This window comes from Dermacentor variabilis, chromosome 5 (assembly GCF_050947875.1).
Source record: "Dermacentor variabilis isolate Ectoservices chromosome 5, ASM5094787v1, whole genome shotgun sequence".
NCBI lineage: Eukaryota > Metazoa > Arthropoda > Arachnida > Ixodida > Ixodidae > Dermacentor > Dermacentor variabilis.
The window spans coordinates 170047267-170066994 of record NC_134572.1 but is presented as its reverse complement, the minus strand read 5'-3'; the positions used below and the strand labels follow the sequence as shown (position 1 = coordinate 170066994).

The window sequence follows — 19728 nt, the reverse complement described above, 5'->3', positions numbered from 1 at the left end:
AGCCCAATAAATCAAATGGAGACCTCAGCCTTCTTCTCAGGGCTGAGAAAGTGGGTGAGGTGCATCATAAGATGCATGAAAAAACTGGGTAAGAATTTTTAGAACTAGCAGTTCTGTGATGTATTATATTTTGTTTAGGATCGCTGCATCTTTCAAAAAACTAAAAACAGATGAAGTTCCTACAAGTAGGTTATCTCCTAAAAGTAGACTGGGATAGAAGGGAATGCATTCATTGTAAAATACAGTAAAATATTTTTTCCTTAGCCGTTCGAGTTGTGTGCACGAGAATAAAATGTGATTTGCAGTGAGTTCATCTCCACATTTCTCACATAAGGGTTTGTATTGTTTTGTCAGTAGAAGGTTATGTCTTAGGTGTGTGTGTCCGATGCGCAGGCGGCATAAAATTACTTCTATAAAACGTTCCTGATGCCTGCATGATCTCCATTCAACCAGAATAGGTTTTACTAAATGTAGTCTGTTATTTTCTTCGCTATTCCATGTACACTGCCATTTTTCCTAAAGCTTATTTTTTACTAACTTCATGCAATCTGCATAGGGTATATTTACAGTACTGACATCCTTATGGCAGGCTTGAGCAGCGCACGTGTCAGCTCTCTCGTTGCCTCTAATTCTATGATGGCTTGGTATCCAACAGAGCTTAATTTCGTGTCCTTGTGTTTGAGCAGTTATTATGTTATGGATTATATTTCCTATTAAATGCTCCCTTACGTTTCTGGCTTTCAGTGCTGTGATTGCACTCAGCGAGTCCGTGTAGATAATGCTGTTTTGAATGTTCATCTCGACTATTTTTGATACAGCCACCGAAATGGCATAACATTCTGCTGAGAAAATTGACGCGCACTGAGGCAACCTGACTACCTTTTCCCATTTATCTTGTACTACAGCACTTCCGACGTAAAGTGATGTTTTAGAACCGTCAGTATAAAATGCTGTGTATTCTTCGTACTTTTCGTCTAGCGCCGAAAATTCTTGTATTATATGTTCACGTGGAGTTTGCTTTTTATGAAATTGTGTCAGTGTGTAGTCACCTACACGGGGAAAGGTGTGCCAAGGTGGCAGTGGTTCGGGTCTCTGGGCAACATCAGGCAGTGCGTCTAGAATACCTAATTCCTGGCAAATTTCTTCAAATCAGAGAATAAGGGGTCTCGTCGCATTCGATTTGTTGTTAAAAAGCTGCTTAGACGGACACTTCGTAACTATGGAGTAGCAGAGATGTTTTGGTAGTGAACGGGTTTTTAGGACATATGCACATGTGAGCATGGCTCTTCTATCTGCGAGGGCTGGTTCGTTACATCGGACATATAGACTGTTTATGGTTGATGTCCTGTATGCCCCACTTGCAAGGCGCATACCTGAGTTACGTACTGGATGTAATTGCTTCAGGTAAGACGGTTGAGCTGAGTTGTATACTATGCACCCATAATCGAGGCAAGAGTGATGCAGTTCAAGTTGTTCTTTGGATAACACGCTTTCTGCTGTGCTAGAAAATGGAGGCCTTAAAAAATTGGTACTTGGTCAACTTAAAGAAAATTGTGCTTCTGTCCCAACAAAGAAGAACATTTAATAAAAATCTATTCAACCAACTTGAGCGTGTGAACTAAATATGACAAATGGTATAAATATACTAAATAAACACAGCTAATAGCTCGACACAAGCAAAATGGATGCATTTTCTCTTACAGTGTAATTATACGAATAAACTGGGCCACGACTGAAAAATTATTTTAGAAATAATAACCACTGCCACTCAGGACAGTGACTTTCTAAGATCAGCTTCCAAATGTTCTCACTGTACAGAAAACTTGAGAAAACAGTTTCAGCTGAGCAAGGTAAACTAAAAAAAATCTAGACTATTTTCAAATTATTAAGCACAAGATTTTTCCTTTGCAATTTTATGATGATATATGAAAACAGGGAACATAAGAAAGAATCACAAACGGAAGTGCAGAAAAGAAAAAAAGATGAAATGACTGAATAGAGTACACAGGACAAACAATCCACACACAATAATTTTAGGTTCACAAAGTAGGTACTGTAGAGAGGGATAAATTAGTTTGCTTCAGCAAGGAAAAGCAAGCCAAACCAAGTTTAGCAGTAGTCACTGTGGCAGTGCTAGGCACACAAAGTGGTAAAATTCATGGCAGCTGCTGACCTTGCCCGTAAATGTTAAAAACCGATTACAGGCGCTAAAATTTGGCTCAGAGTGCCAAAACTTGAAGGCAACTGCTAAAATTTGATGTAGAGTGCTAAATTTGATGGTGAATGCCAAACTGACAAGTGCTAAATTTTGATAGCTATCACTAAAACATAACAGTGCAAAAACTTGAAGAAAACTGGTAGTAGCTCAGAGCAGAATGCTAAACTTGATGGCAAATGTAGAAAAATCAAAGGCAACTGCTAAAATTTGACAGCAAGCGCTGAAAATTGATGGAGCGTGTCAAAAATTGTCAGCAAGTGCTAAAACTTGAGAGTGCCAAAACCCAACCGCACATGCTAAAACTTGACTGACTACGCTAAAACCCAAAGGAGAGTGCTAGAACAAGCACACTAAACAATGAAGAGTCTAGAGACATAAACTTATCAATTATGCAGCATAAACTGGAACCTCAAGTAAAGTTGGCGAAATTCCACATAATCTCAGCTAGGTTAGTCCGAGATACTTCTTGGTGGCATGCTGCTTGCAAGGCAACATAAAGTATTCAGAATTGACAATATACTGGACAATGAGCACTAAGTGAATTGAATATTATGCTGACAACTATAAATGAAATTACTGCCCTGTCAACACACACCTTGCAGAATTCCGGCACCAGGCACTGGTATTACACTTACATGACTAATCATGAACAGTTGGCCAAATAATGTGTTGAGTAAAGCAGAAAGGATCTTAAATATCCTATGAGCGAAGATGGTGCGTTGTAGATATCACTAATACGAAGGAAATAAGTGCATAAAATAATGTTAATGCTCAGACCATTCTTTCTTTCATCCTTGATGCACTTATAGTGAGGCTTGGATTGAAAAAGCAAGTTCCTAAGATGCATTTGCAGGCAAGGACAATTTCTTGCAAGTGCCACTACATTTTCACCTGGCCATCCTTTTGCTATACCTAGGATGAAAGACACTAAGTGGTAATAAACCAATCCATGTCAATGGAAAATTAGTGCTTTGAGCACCTAAATGTTAAGTTTAAGGTTATTACGCTGTTACCATACCACGACCAATGCAATCGCCACTGCTGCATGCAGCAGCGGTATTGCATCATAATTGTAATGTTGTACATGACCTCGTAACAAATTAGCTTCATGGTAGAAAATTAATGCTGGAATTCATTTCAACATTATGTTATGTGCCAACGCTTGAGAGATAGTAGAACCAGTAATGTACAGTACTGTAAGAAGCATAAGCCTATGTGAAAGATGGTGCAAAGGCCAGGAATTTGCAGAGCAGACAGAGGACACCACATAGACATGACACATGAGGAGAAATGAAGGGAAAAAAAACTCGTGCTTAAAGAATTGGCCATCGAAGCATGTGCAACAGTATGCTCTATGTGTTCGTGTACTTGGTGCTTCGAGAAATTCATCTTCAGGACAATGAGCACAAAATGCGTCTGAGCACCCTTTCTGGTGCCACTGAGGTCACTTGGAACAGAGCAGCATGGAGAATGTCAGGTTGACTGTGAGAAGTACACGATGCATCAAACAAACCTCCTGGCACAGCATGCAGGCAGAAACCCAAAAAGATACGGGGGTGTGCAAATTCACGTGGTTTACGTACAACCTGTCAGTTACAGTATCTGTGCCATTGCATGCAGCGGTCAATGAAAAACTAACAAAGCAAGGCTTAAAAAGAGATTTAAGGAAAAAAAAAGATATGTTTACGGTGAGACATACCACATTTTGCTCAGGCCCTCCGTGCGGCCGAGTGGTTCCTGGCACAGTGCGTGCGCGAGTTCGCCAGCTCCCTGTCCCGCCATTCTTCGCACCGCAACAAAGTTCTCCCACAATCTGAGCTGATGTGTCTGTCACTGAGAAATGTTGCGGGCACTACACAAGCAGCTTGACAGTCCGCCCTCTCGAGGGTGCACGAGAACTTATGCCTCGGCACTGCAAGCGCTTGAATTTATCAAGCAGTACGCGGCATTTCCTATAGAGTCCAGAGGCAGCAACACTCACTGGCCCCTTGCACGGCTTGCGACGTTGACAAGTCGTCTGCTACACGAAGTAGGTCCATCCCCGAATGTTTTGACAACTAATCTTGCACGAACATGACACAGGTGTCGTGACAAATTCGAGCACACATGGCAAATCTCCCGACCCGCTGCATTACAGAGCCCAATTTGGCAACAGTGAATATTCGGTTCTCGAATCGAACTGACACCATATCTCCTGCGCTCGCGCTCTTTCACCCTGTGGCAGGTAGCCTGGCAAATTTGCACACCCCCGTTCCTTCCCCCTCTCCCCCCACCCAGAAAAACAAGAAAAACTGAGTGTTGGAAAAAGTGTGAGTTGATGTCAAGCAACAGGATGGCGTTGCACAGTGATGCGTGGCAAGATTTGCTGAACTACGTGATGCATTTCGATTCGTGAATCGAATTTCACATGTTGAGAAGGGGAAAAAAAGAACACATGCTTCAACACCAATGACAAAAGATCCAAGGCACATACGAGTCCCTTCACATTTCAAGCTATCAGTGTAGGCTAGAGAAGAGCAGGCACACGCGAGTTAGTAGCTCAGGCATCGGTTAGTTCCAAGAACAGGATGCATACAATTTTTCATGCTCAGAAACAACAAAATTTCAAGGCAATGAACATGAACGTGCATGGCACATGAGCTTTCAAAGTTAACTTTGGTAAACACCAATATGAATTCAAGCTGAGTTTCTAGAAAGCAAAATCTAAATAGATAAACATTCAAGGCCGAAATACAAAGTGTAAACTGCCACCACAACAACTGGATACACAACTTCATTCAAATATCGTCAATGTCTCCTGCTTAACAGGCGAAGGAGTTGTTGAAATGGCAGTGATATGTGACATGACTGTAATAAGTACACTGCAGCCGTGATACAAAAATAACTTATGTTCACTAAATGTTATGTAGGCAAGCTACATATTATGTTTAGGAACAGAAACCAGTGACATTTAGGATGATGCCACTAATTGCACTGTGTTTAAAAAATTGCTATCGGCATTCATTGCCTTCTGTTGTTAAAGTTATGATGCTGTTAGTATTAACCACCACAAACAGCACAGTAAAAGCGTGCATAATTTTTTTTTAATAATATGGGACAACATGACAATATTGCAGGTGTCTGCTTCACCACTACCACAATAGTGATTAAATAGTATTGCTCATCCTCCAAAAGACATGTCATCATCCTTTCATGCTCAGTGGCAGGTAGTAACTATGTTGTGTGGAACTAAAGCCTTTTTTCTAGTTTCTCGTAATGCCCAAGTGACATTAGGAATGACTAGTCTTTTTCTTTTACATCTCACAATAACTAGTTCAAGTAGTAATGGCACTAAACATCCACTGACTAGACGGGCTGACTGGTTCAGAAATTAGTTAATGTATCAGAACTAATTCATATGTGCTGGGTGCCCAATTTGTCTGTTAGAGTGCATATTTTCTTAAGGAGGCACTAAATGCAAACAATGGTCAATCTAGACTGTAGGATTACAGTTCTAGAAATGCCGCAACATTTGTTTTATGAGTGACATGGTCGCAGAGAAAGTCACGACTGAATGCGGTTGCACAATTCCACGACTCAAATCGCCCGAGACGAATGGGATCGCTACACAGCTGCCTTGGCAATCTTTGCTAGCACCTGCTACGAGTCAGATGCTCATGTACAGAGGGCACCACATTCCTGTAAAATAAGCCGAGATGCACTTGCATGTTGAATTGCCATGTAATTAACTTTCTTTGTTGGCTATCTCTGAGGCCATGCTCTACCAGGTTCTCCCACCTGCTTTTAGTCACATGTTCACACAGAGACGGCGCCACACTTCAGTAACTATGTCATTATTTACATACAAAGGGCATGCCACTGGATGTCATCATCATCATCAGCATCATCATCATCAAGATACCATTACAGCAATGTGAACAGGTAGCACCAGCGAGTTAAAATCCAGTTAAATTTTCTAACTTGCATGTCTTTTCATGACGAAACGCGAAGTAATTGCTTTGTTCAAGCACACCAATTGTTAAGTTTACCAATTACAAGTGGGAAATGTCAAGGGAGTCGACACCAGTGGCAATGTCAACCCTAACCTACATTTACATAATTTTACCACATAAGCTCTGCTCTTGGCGACAATGACAGTTTAAACACATTGCAGCACTCATCCGCAACTGCAACACTCTTGAAGTTCCCAAGCCAAGCCCCAAGGGAACACCGGTATAGACGATTCGTTGCCACAGTTCAAAATAATGCACGGTGCTAATAAAGCAATAAACCTAAAGAAGGAGTATGCTGACATAGTTTTCTACAAGTACCCTGCCAAACACGAATAGGGAAAAGGCGTTACCCTCATCTACATAAGTGCAGATGCACAAACAAAAAGCTACATCAACACACAAGCATGCGCATATATATATATATTAACTTTTGTACTATACACAACGTAGGCATTCAGACTCAACAATAAACTACAGCCACTTACAAGCAGCTCTTACTGCCAGCCAATGCGTGCTATAGCTGTTGCCTAACACAACGTGCTTAGAAAAATCCTTACAACACACAGAGGAGCAGAACAGCAGATGGTGGATGTGCGATGAAGGCAGCACATGTATGATGTGAAGTATGAAGTACAGCATACAGACATATCCTGATTTCAGTACAAATAAATAAATGTCCTCATTAATAAATGGCACGCCTCGTACCCAGGACATTCCGATCATCACGTCACACAAAGAGAACGGAGGGATGGATTGTTAGGAAGGATGGATGAGCGACTCATCTACGGGGTTTATTGTTTATAGAACAACACAGTGGAACCTCAATAAGCGGAAATCGCTTAAATGGAACTGCCTCTTGGTCCTCATGGTTGGTCGGTTTTGTATTCATGCAATTGTATTCAGCTTTGTCTCTCAGTAAATGGAACTGATGAACGGAACCTATTTCCCTGGTCCCTCGAGGTTCCGTTTGAAGAGAGTCTACTGTACTTGGGGTATGATGGATGCTATAGTGGAAGGCTACACAACAATTCTGACCACCCAAGCAGGGGCACAGCTAGAGGGGGTCCGGTTGAACGAACACCTGCCGAAATTTTTTTTACTATGTGTTAAAAATAACATGAAAGCTTTGAGGCCTATAAGTAACTAAAACTGTTTGTTTACTGCAATTTTTTTTGTAGCTGTACAAGTGGGGCCTGACATTCGCCCAGAAAAATGTTTGGCTATGCGACTGTACCTAGGGTTCATTAAGATGTATGCAATGCTCGAATGCCAGGCAAGTGATTTCGTATTTCACCCTTGTGAGTGTGCAGCTACAGAAGTCGGGAATCGAGCCTGCAACCTTCTGCTAGACTCTTAGCTTGTAAGTGACTGTAGTTATCTTGCACACAGTGTTGCATAATGCAATATCACAGGTTTTGGTCAAATGTACAGCACAAGATGAAAAGACCTAGCAATGAATACGACATGTGCCGAGTGGAACCTGCCGTTAAATATCGAATTACAAAGCACCCCACATTAAATGGCGTGCTAGGACACGCCGTAGCACTAAGATTCTCAGAAGTATCCCGCTGCGTCTTTCGTCAAGCACACTGCCTACTGATGCTATGCAATTTTAAGTGAAAAACTAATATACTATAAAAATGCAGTAACTATGACAATAGAAGGTAATGTTTCACAGTCACAACTCATTTACTCAGTGCAGTTTAAGCCAATTTATAACAATCCACATATAGCTACTGGCTGCACTGAACAAAGTTGCATTATGGCGCAAACGTGCATAAAAGTTTTTTTACTGCTGATGTCAAGGCGCGTCTTCACATTCAGTGACGAGCCCTGAACGAAATCGGAGGCTTAGAGTGCTCTGCCAATACACTCACAAAACGAGCTGTGCAATTGTAAGGGCACGACAGCAGGACGCAAAGTCATGCACTCGTTGACGTGACTGTGCATTTATGGCAGTTCGCTGAGGCCGCAAAGTGCATGACCATGGGTGCTTTTCTTTTTTTCGTTTGTTTTGCAGTCCTTCAGCATTGGGTAGAAAAGGTGTTTGCATTGGCTTTGGCTCACCTGGTGGTAACACCCGTCCTTGTTGGCCATGAGAGCTGGACAATGGTTATAATGAAGCAATGGTTATAACAAAATAATTTCAGGATGTTATTTCCCCATGAGCTGCTCGACTTCCTACCAGCTGCCCTATCTTTGCTTTTCACATACTTTGAGACTGAAAGTCTAGACACTATAACCTGTCCACACAAAAATCAATTGTCTGTATTATTTGGTTCATTATAAGCGAGTCTGACTGCGTGTGTAAATGAGTTCCGACTGCGTAAACATCTCACGATTAGCTATTCTTCTATTCCATACAGCAGTTGATCAAAAACCTGGCTTGAAAAAAAAAAAGAAAAAAAGCCACAGTCATGTTTGGGTGCTCAGGATTAGAAGAAAGCATTCTGTAACAACTGTGTTATATAATCTTTTTTTTAACAGGAACAAACCAACTGCAACAACAGTATATTAACGGTCATCTATCCAGAGTGGCAAGTTTGTCTTTTGCCATTTCAATTCAACCACGTTCTAGGCTAAAGTCAGCTAAGAAAAAACTTTCACACAAGATAAATGTCTAGCACTCTGCCTTGCACACAATGAAATCATAAAAAGAACAGTAAAACAAAAAGAAAATGCTCAAGTACTCTAGCCAAACAAGGACAGTAAACATAAAACAAGCGTATTATAAGCCAGCCATGTGTCTTCAACCGCACAAAATACTAATTATGGAACAATGATATGTATGCATGGCACAATACACGGTGCGGTCGACAAAAATGACTACCGCGAGGGGAACAAAAAAAAGTGATAAATGAGGATAAGCCTCAGGATGGCAACAGCAACTTGAGTGCTTACCCTACAAAATGTCTCGCACACTATAACCTTCGAATGATCACACACCAACTGGCATAAGAACTCTACAAAATAATACTGTCAATGGCTCCCATTTACAGACAGTTTACCTGAGCCCCGTGCATTGATGAAGTTGTTAGTTACATAGAAAAGAGATACACTGCTCCAGATGTCCAGCAATATGCAGTCGGCCATAAAAGTTTACAGGGCGTTGGTTCTACGAGAAACGTGAACCTCTCCTAAAGCATGGCCGTTCTAATCAAATTGATCAGTGGATCACTATGTCAGTTGCAAGAGCTAATAGCAGACTGAAACTGATTTTGGGACTGTGTGCCCAGGCCTTGCAGTAATTCAGATATTTCGCAAGTCCTGCAAATATTTTTCTCCCCGTCGCTTGTTGCGTGATCCTTACCTTTTGTTTTTTAAGTTTCTTTGTTAACCTCCGAGTTTCTGCCCTATGTGTTGGTATCAGCAGAATGCAATGATTGAACACTTATCTCTTCAAGGATGGCGGTAAGCTGCCGGGCATGACTTGGCGATGCCTATTGTACGTGCTCCAACCAATTTTTTTAATATAATGTAGGGTCTGATAAAAATTCACTAGGTCAGATGTTGTTAAGAAATTATTGCAATTGATGATTAAGTGACACTGTTAATGAAAACAGTTTCTTACAAAAATGAATAAACATAACTCGGACACTACTGTCGATGAGAGCTGCAAGTTTGCTGGTTTAGCCGGTACGGTTAGTATGTGGATTTTGCCTTAACTTCTTTCTTGTGGCCTCATACGGTTTTGCAACTTTGCAAATTGGTCATTTTCTTCACAATATTACGTTACAGATGTAACAAATAGCTCTGATTATGCACAGGCACTTATTGCAGTGTTGCGTTTACAAAACTATGAGGACTTCGAAATTTACAAAGGAAGTGTGATAAATCAAATCCATGTGTCAACTATCAATTACACGGCAGCTAAACAATTCCAGCATTTGTGTGCCCTCCAGTAGTTTCTGTAGAAACTCTACAAATTAAGAAATGTTTGAAGCACTTACAATTTTCTTGGTCCCTACGCTGGACAAAGGCAGTCAGAAAAATTATGTCCAGATATGGAGTTAACACCTATATTTGGTCAGTGAGTGCAATAATTTCTTCATAAAAAACACGGACTAAACAATGGTATTGAACTTTAAATGAAAAAATCTGTCACCAGAATGCCGAAGACTAGACCCGTCAAGGGGGAGGTGGGTCCTAGACCAAACATTTTTTATATCTTTATTCTTTGAGGTATAGTGCTTGACATATATGCAATGCTATGTGCTTATTTCGAATATAAGGCCCATTTTTGTTTACCTCATTCGGTTAAAACTGTATGCAAGCTTCCTTTAAATATATTCTGCAAAAATTTGCAAAATATGTGTTCCTTAGATATTGCTAAATAGGGTATCAATGGCTTCTACACAATTCAAGGAATGCAATAAGACCAACCTTATTTCTCTGCCTTACCAAGAACACAAGTTGCGAGGTATTGAATTTGAGGCTCGAAAAAGTGTTTTTCTGTTAACTAACTTCTAGAAAACTTCTAGACTTCTAGAAGTCTAGAAAACCTTGTTCTAGGTATGAACGAGAAGAGAGGGGGATAGCCGAGGGTCTCCTTATGATATTGTTCTAGGTATGACAGAGCAATAAGGTTGGTCTTATTGCATTCCTTGTATCATACAGAAGCCACTCATACTTTATTCAGCAATACCTAATGAACACATATTTTGCAATTCCTTGTGGAATATAATTAAAGGAAGCTTGCATAAAGCTTGAACCAAATTAGATAAACGAAAAGAGATCTTATTTTCAAAATAAGCACATAACATTACATACATGCACAACTTTTCAGTGCTATACTTCGAAGAGTAAAGATTTAAAAAACCTTTTGGTCAAAGACCCACCTCAGCCCTTAAAGATAGAGGAACTTTACTAGTGACCTGCAAAGCTGCAGCCAAAAGGGTTTTGCTTCACGGGGAATGTGACACCTCAATAGCAGGTGCCATCCCGAGGCCTCACCTTAGATGCCGATGATACAACATTAGTCAGAATGCAATAAAAAAACAAAAAAACGAAAGGAGGCCAATAGCACCACTACTCAAACACGTTGAGTGGTGCGAATTTGCCCGCTGTGAACGAAAAGAGGCCATCAAAGGCCGAGGGATCGTCGTGCTGACTCCACCCATAGAGTTCCTCCTGCCAAGAGCGCGGAGAGCGGCTGCCACTTGCCTTGTCGTCCTCGTCGCCGCTCTCGTCACTGTGCTCGTTGTCGCGCGTGCAGTGCTTGCAGCGTGGACCGTCCCGCTTGGGGTCGTAGCTGAGCCCACAGCGCTGGCAGATGAGCTGCGGCTTGTTGCCCGAGGCCAGCTTGCTGGCGAGCCTGCTGGCGAGCCTGCCCTTGGGGTGGTCCGGACTGCTCTCGACTTCGTCCTCGAGATCAGCCTTGACCTGGATCCCTCTGCCGCTTGCCACTTTACCCAGCGGCACGTCGGAGTCGGAATCAGAGTCCATAACGTCGTCCAATGGAAGTCCGCCTGATGCATCGTCATCATCGTCTTTCTACAAAGCAAATATGATGGTTTCTTTTACACATGGTAAGCAGACGATAGATATATAATACTAGGGACTCGCAGTAATTATCTCTACTGATTGATTGTTTGATTCACGGGGGTTTAACGTCACAAAGCAACATTATAGTTATATGCTGTAGTGAAGGGCTCTGGATGATCTTGACCACATATTGGTTTCTCTAACATGCACCTGTACCTACTGGCTCATCAGCATATCACCTAATCTAAATCTGGACGAGAATCTATCCTGTGGTCGTACCCGATAGTCTGTTTTAGCTGTATCCATTAAAAGGGCAACTTGCTGCAGGAAAAATTATAGGCAGACCAAACCAGGTGAGAAGAGTGGTCTGTTACATCTGAAAGAATGTTGTACGTGGAACTGTTGTAACAGGCGTGCGTGGACTGTACAACTACATTATAACCAATATAGTAAAGGTGAAATTTGGCTGCAGTTGTCCTTCAATTGAGGACAGTTTACACACATGACAACTGAAACAAAAACTTGTGGTCGCAAGGATAAGAAAGAAAAGAAAGAAAGAAAGGAATGCGCTTCAAGTGCACAGCCGTGAAACCACACTCACGGCAGCATCCAGCTTGCAGGGCCAGCGCTGGTGCACCTTGAGACCTCGCTCGGTGGAGAATGTCCGTAAACAGCGGTCACACTCGGGACCACCAGTGCCATTCTTCTGGGGAGTGGCGGCAGCAACCGGCAACACGGGCGAGGATTTCTTGGCACTGCCCTCTGTTGCCAACTTCTTCTTGCCCGATCCAGGCGGCCTTCCCCGGCCTCGCTTGACAGGAGTTGCTGCCTTTGCAGGAGTGGTGCTCACGGCTTTGGCCTTTGCAGCAGCAATGGCCTTGGGGGGCCGGCCCTTCCGCTAGACAATGAACAGCCAATGAGTGCCCAGATATCCCATCACTGCTTCCCGCACGGACAAACAACAAAGATACTGAGGCCTTGGTAGCACTCCAGAACAGACACAGAGTGAAAGAATCCTTTCCACTGAATACAACATGTCTAAACTGTCCCTTTCCAAGGAGCTGCACTAAATTTTCAGTCCTTTAGCAAGAAAACTGTCACTAGCTGAGAAGATGAAGGTAAAACTTTCCTTTCTTGAATTTTGCAATGAAAACTTCAGTGCCATTACTTCAATGTGAGGACGGATTTCTAAATATTTTTTTTCACACTTATGCCGAGCTGGCACTGAAAAGCTTTCTAAAAAGCAATTAGGTTCCTTTAGAATGCAGTGTGATCCATGTTTATAACTAAATAATTAACCACACCTAAAACATGCAATGACCTGGTATGCAAGCTGCAAGTTTACATACTAGAATGTGGTGTCATTGCCCATTTTCTGTTTTTGAGTGCTTCCTGGCTTTTAGAGCTGCTTTCACATTCAGGGTTTTAGGTATTGTAGAAGGCATCATCATCATCATCAGCAACAGGCACACACACTGGACTTTTTTCTGGGGGAGTGGGGGGAGATTGGGGGAGCAACCCAAGGTAACTTTTCTATGCAAATAAAGGGGGGGAGAGTACTTTTACTAGTACAAATATGAATAATGCCCACCACTGACCATAAAGATGCGTAAACCTGCAAAAGAGAATTGAAATAATGTGTATCTCACAGGCGTACCTGTGAGATGCACCTTTCCTTAGAATTAGAAATATCTAATTTTTGCAAAAAGTTCCCAGGACTGACTCTTAGTAAGGAAGTTCCTGTTAAAAAGCACATGCACGTCATTGCTTTGACCTGCACTTCACACTCCTGCTGGATGTATGCTGCTCCATCCAAGAAATGCCTTCTGCCCTACAGGAAGCACACACATTTGTTTTCTCCAGCGTACCATGCTGTTTCATGATCGCACTTTGTGACCCACACCAGGAGTCGGTGGGAGGTATGGAAAAAGCACACTACGCCCCCTTCCGACCACCTATGCAACACTGCAACATGCATTTTTACTAGACTTGTCAGAAGGTGCCCACTTGTCAGAAGGTGCCCATCTTTACATAAGCAGGAACACCCTCTCACGAAAATAAAAAGGCATCTCCAGGGAAAGATTGCATGCCTGTCCTGCGAGTGATACTGTCACCCAGTCGACCACGTGAGACAAGATGTCAGCCTGCTTGTAACTATTATGGAGTTGACTTCCCTCTACAAGTGTTTACTGCTTATCCTACAGCTCTTAGTAATAAATGCTGGAGCCTACACGGCTGTGTTGTCTTATTTGTTTGAGCCCACTGAAGCTACGATTTACCTCAATTGGAGACACGACAGGAAGCAAATGAGTGGCTAGAACTGGAGCGTGCCTTCAACCCTCGCCACATGCCGAGCGTAAACCATAGCCCTTCAGCTTGAACCATTCTAAGCTGGTGAAACGCACTCTTTCATTCGCCACCATGAAGAATGCGCTTGTCTCAACAGTGCTGAGCATCCATGAATACTTTGTTTAGCGCAAAACAAAGTATTCATGGATTCGCACCAACTAGCCCGCCAACGCATTGTGCTGAGTGCTGAGCATGTGCTTCACCACTTGCTTGTCCTGCCTTTCGTGCAATTCCCTTCAAAGATTATGTCGCGGGTGCCTCCTCTCTTCTTGCTACACAGCCCAAATCCAGAGGCAGTTTCGCAAGCTGTTGTGTTCCCCAAAAATCCGCGAGTGGTTCACATTGTTGCTGGGAATGGCGACTGAAGAGAGGACGTGATTTCATGTTTTGGTAGCTCAGAGAATAACAGTGTTAATGCTTTTATTTAAATCTGCAGCTGCTTATGTGAAGTGCACAAGGGTAATATTTTGCAGGCACAATCATTACTACGTAACCTATTCTTCACTGGCACAAATAAGTCTAAACAAGACAAAAATAAAAGTAAAAGCAAGTTTCGGGCTGTTGAGTGTTCATTAGAACATTCACGCAATGAGCAGTTTTCTTCTAGGGATAGTACAACCACAGCATTAGCTATTGCACTACTATAAACTGGTGCAACTATCGACTTAGAAAATAGGTACTTAAAGCATTGCGTTTGCAAAACACCTGGAAGTTGTGACACCTGCGCTTTGTGAAACACATGTGCATTTCTGCGTGAGAGCATGTGCCAATACAGAGCAAGAAAGTTGTACTTACTCTCATTAGTACAAAAGGCTCTGCCACTAAGCTATCCGGTGAAGATGCATGGTAAAGCTCAGGACACGACATAAGATTTATATCTCCAGGAGAGGATACTGACAACACTCTTTCATGCTGCCCAGACTAGTGATCGCAGTATCACATTTCACACTATCACATTTTTCATGAGCGCATTTCCCAGAGACGCGAGCAACGTAAGTGATGAGCATTCAGCTTGGCTGCAAGAAGCCCAGTGGACCCACTGTCATGCTTCACTCGGCTGACTCGGTAGCAGAGAAAGGGCAGTGTTCTGCCCACCATGGTTCTAGCTTCCGCTGCTGTCTGGAACAATGTATGTGTTCACTGGCAGTTATACCACATGACTGCGTACAATTTGTATGAAAAAGACTCCAAAACAGTGCACATTTCCCATAGAAAAGCATCGCCGCCTCTCGCAGACCCACGATCAGAGTCATCTTGTGGCGTTATTTAGAACAAGAGAACATTATCGGCACCTCCTGCAAGGCATGCCTGTCCACACTTAAAGAGTATCTTACACCAGGGTTCAAACACAGCAAAGCTACTGTAGATCATTTTTTTTTTAAATGAACACAACAGTACGTATCTTTACATGTTTGTATCAGGTGACTGTGCCAAGTCATACGGGCATACACACACACACACACACACACACACACACACACACACACACACACACACACACACACACACACACACACACACACACACACACACACACACACACACACAACCTACATTGTTGCTTCGGTTACCTGCGTCGAGGTTGTTCAAATGTTTCTTTGACACTGGTAACAAGCACTAACAGCCATAACAAAGAATTTCAGTATAAGCATGTCTCTTTTAATCTAATGGCACAATTAAAACACAGCTTGGTTCTACGACTGATATTGTAAGCAGTAACATGGTAAAAGCAATCCCAAAGGGAAAGCAAAGAGTGATTTCAAAGTAATGGGAAGTGCAAATAAAAATAAAGGCCACCACAAGTGCTACTGTGGTGTCCTGTCTTCTGTGTTTTGTTTGTGTTACACTGGCTTCCTCAGGTATCAATCAACTTGCCCGAGAACAAATCAATGTAAATATATCAATATTTGCAAACAATGCTGCTACACTATGGTGAAGTAGAACACATCAAATAAATTGTACCACATTTAATACATCGTAAAAAGCTAGAGTGGATAAAAGTGATTGAGCGCCATCGGACCAGAACCCTCTCCAGGTCAGTGAGCATGCATTGCAGTTGGTCCCCTGAGTTACTAAGCAAGGCAATATCAACGGCGAATAGCAAGTTACTAAGGTATTCTCCATTAACTCTTATCCCCAATTCTTCCCAATCAAGGTCTCTGAATACCTCCTGTAAACACGCTGTGAATAGCATCGGATAGCATAGGGAGAGGCAAAGTCGAAGGGTGGGTCTAAAAATTAATCTGCAGAAAACTAAATTAATGTTTAACAGTCTCGGAAGAGAACAGCAGTTTACGATAGGTAGTGAGGCACTGGAAGTGGTAAGGGACTACATCTACTTAGGACAGGTAGTGACTGCGGATCCGGATCATGAGACTGAAATAATCAGAAGAATAAGAATGGGCTGGGGTGCGTTTGGCAGGCATTCTCAGATCATGAACAGCAGGTTGCCATTATCCCTCAAGAGAAAAGTTTATAACAGCTGTGTCTTGCCAGTACTCACGTACGGGGCAGAAACCTGGAGGCTTACGAAAAGGGTTCTACTTAAATTGAGGACGACGCAACGAGCTATGGAAAGAAGAATGGTAGGTGTAACGTTAAGGGATAAGAGAAAAGCAGATTGGGTGAAGGAACAAACGCGAGTTAATGATATCTTAGTTGAAATCAAGAAAAAGAAATGGGCATGGGCAGGACACGTAATGAGGAGGGAAGATAACCGATGGTCATTAAGAGTTACGGAATGGATTCCAAGGGAAGGGAAGCGTAGCAGAGGGCGGCAGAATGTTAGGTGAGCGGATGAGATTAAGAAGTTTGCAGGGACAACATGGCCAAAATTAGTACATGACCGGGGTAGTTGGAGAAGTATGGGAGAGGCCTTTGCCCTGCAGTGGGCATAACCAGGCTGATGATGATGGACCAGAACCTTGATGCTGCTGTTAACAGGCGAAGCTGCTTCCCGACCAAGCTATGCATAAGGTCATCACAGCAATAAGGTAAACAGAGATGCACCAAAGGTGGGGACAGCTATCACTATAGTCCCGCTATCATTATCCTCTTAAAGATTTTTCCAGCACCTCTGCCTCATAAGGAAGGACAAAAAACATACTCCCCCCCCCCCTTTGTTGAAATAGTATGCTGAATAATATCAAACACAGAAATATAACTGCAGTACTGAAAAAAAAATGTAATTAAATTAAAGCAATTATAGAATGTCTGCCACTATCTACCCTTTGACAAAAAAAAAAAAATGGAGCCCTGCTTCCTATGGATGCAACAAGTGGCGCAGAAAGTGGCAAAATATTTATGACAAGTTAAGGTCGTCATAAGTGGAAAAGTAACGAATGCTCATGACAATCTCAGGTTGTCAAGATCCCTGAAGGGGTTAACAGATGCACTGAAGTTTCTGCTCCTTTAGCCCTTTTTTTGTTCCTGTGGCTGACTGTGACTGTTTGTTAATGTCCTTGTACGTTATGATTAGCTTCAATGATCACCATGCAGAAGTTGTCTACACTATTGCGATGTTATGCACTTCATCCAACTCTGGGAAACCAAAAGCGAACCAGCTTGTGAAAAGAAAAATGTCACAACCTCAGGGTGTGCCGTGGAAGTCTATTTTATGCTCTATGATTAACGACTGCATTTAGATTTTTTTCTAAGCAAAAGACCAAGATCTGAAACCGAAACACTTGCTTCTGTCACACACGTTTTCCCAAACTATTACATTCACTAAGTAAGCTGCTATATGCTTAGTTGTGTGCAATCCCTGATCACTGTGACAGTACAGCATATTAAGGATTTCAGACAAGCTACTAAAAAGAGAGAAGGAGAGGGGGATTGAAAGCTACCTAATTGTGGAACACTTGCCTAATGTAGAGTAGTGATTCATCACATTAACTGAACAATGAAGCCAAGAGCCACGTAGGCCAAGCAACCGTGTTGCACATTAAGAGAAGCAGTGCAGGTGCGAACTACATTGGGAGAGTTGCGAAACTCGGAAGACGGTCGCCTCCTTTATTCTCCACGCGGTCTTACCAACTATAGCATCAAGAAATGCTGCCCACAATGGAGATATACGGTGACGCATTTGACACTAAAATGTTTCAAGCTTTTTCTTTTCTTTTTCCTTTCCCTCCAGAGAGTTAGAATTCCACGACACACGTATGTCAACCTAGCCGCTCAGGCACATGTGAAAATAGTGAGAATGCGACAAAAAAGACGATATGTGCAGAAAAGAAAGTACAAAAATTAATTAACGAAAAGTAACGAACAAAAGTGGCTGCGTTACCTTTTTATCCATGGCTAATAAAAAAGTGGCTCGGTTCTACAAAGAAAACAAAAGAAAGTAAAGCGTGTAAGCAAGACATAACTCAAGATTTACAAGGAATAAACAGCAACGGTACGCAATAATAAGTGTCCGAAAGAAAGCAATCGAGCAATGTAATAACAAAGCGATACAGAGGGGCAAACACCGCGTTAAGACGGCACGGTACAAGCTGCAGCTCGTTAGAAAAAGTATCGCCCGAAGGTTCTGTGAAATCAATTGCGGACATCCAGAATCGGCACCAATTCTGATTAGAATACAGGTCGAGCGTTAATAAGCATTGGCTAACGCGTCGCTGAAACCGCCTAGACGGGGAAAATTTGTTTCCTAAACTGGCGCGACCCGGGCTTGCAAACATTGGCGAGATACGCGAGCCGGCGCAAATACAGCTACAACAATCGGACCGAAATGCACGGTTTCTTCATCGAAATCGAATTTCAAGAGCGGCAAATCACAACCGAACAAGCTCTCAACGATGATAAAAAAACACTCGTCCGCCATCACCGAACTGTGGCTGCTGGGATAGGCATTCCACCATATCACCAAAGCCGTAGGGAGAAGCAGCGATGTTTACCGGTCGCTTTCGACGGCGCTTCCACGGCTTCGTCAGTGCAAAACAACGAGGCGCCGTTCGCGCAGCTTTGGACTCGAGTTCTACAGTCGTCGACAAATACGAATAGATCGCGCGCACACGACGCAAAGTGCTAAATTAAAGCATCTCTCCCGCGCCCGCCTAACCGTGTTTCCTGGGAAGCTTCGAAGCCAACGGACAATGCGCCCTGTGACCTAGCCCCGCTAACGCGAACGAGAGCGTGCAAAGCCTAAACATTTGACCCGCTGCTCGCGGCAAACCAACGATCGTTATCCGACGAATGTCGCGAAATTACGGCGCTAATGTGAAATTTCGAAAACAGTGGCGTCCAAACTTACCCTATATACGAGTCCTAACGCGATAATGACACAACAAATAAAACAAGGAATAATAAAAAAAAAGTTAACTTTATAGCGTGACCTCTAGCGCCGCCACGCATCTAGTCGAGGCCCCCTTCGGCAAAACAAATTTCCTTTTCTTACTTCTAATTTTACAATTTTATTCCTAAAAAAATATAAGTTTCTAATTTAACTCGGTCAGAATTATTTTTGAAGCCAAATTATTTACAAACGTACTTTTGAGTTGCACGTCAATGCCACCATAGCCACGTTTTGCCGTTTTGCTTGCTGGGTTGTAAGCAACCATGGCGACCATCTGGCTTCCTAGAGGAAAATCCCTGCGTTGCTTTCGCGGCCGTGTCAATTTTCTGGGTGTTTCTGTCGCCGTGCGACTGTTTGGACCGTAACGTCCGAATCACAAAATTGTCCGATGG

At 42.6% G+C, this 19728-nt stretch overlaps 1 protein-coding gene across 2 annotated transcripts in view; it reads right to left on the bottom strand.

Moving 5' to 3' along the window:
* The window catches only part of LOC142583333 (uncharacterized), a 63596-nt gene extending 44236 nt beyond the window's left edge, over nucleotides 1-19360 (bottom strand). Inside the window, exons 1-4 of one of the 2 annotated variants that reach the window (XM_075693752.1) lie at nucleotides 19295-19360; nucleotides 18329-18364; nucleotides 12296-12592; nucleotides 11370-11703 (exon numbers count right to left, since the gene is read on the bottom strand). In XM_075693752.1, coding sequence (XP_075549867.1) covers nucleotides 11370-11703; nucleotides 12296-12592; nucleotides 18329-18340 — 643 coding nt within the window. In that variant the 5' untranslated portion in view covers nucleotides 18341-18364; nucleotides 19295-19360. Of the gene's footprint in view, nucleotides 1-11369; nucleotides 11704-12295; nucleotides 12593-18328; nucleotides 18365-18938; nucleotides 19269-19294 lie in introns of those variants that run through there. The other variant, XM_075693753.1, reaches the window with a different exon arrangement.
* Nucleotides 19361-19728: the final 368 nt, after the last annotated feature.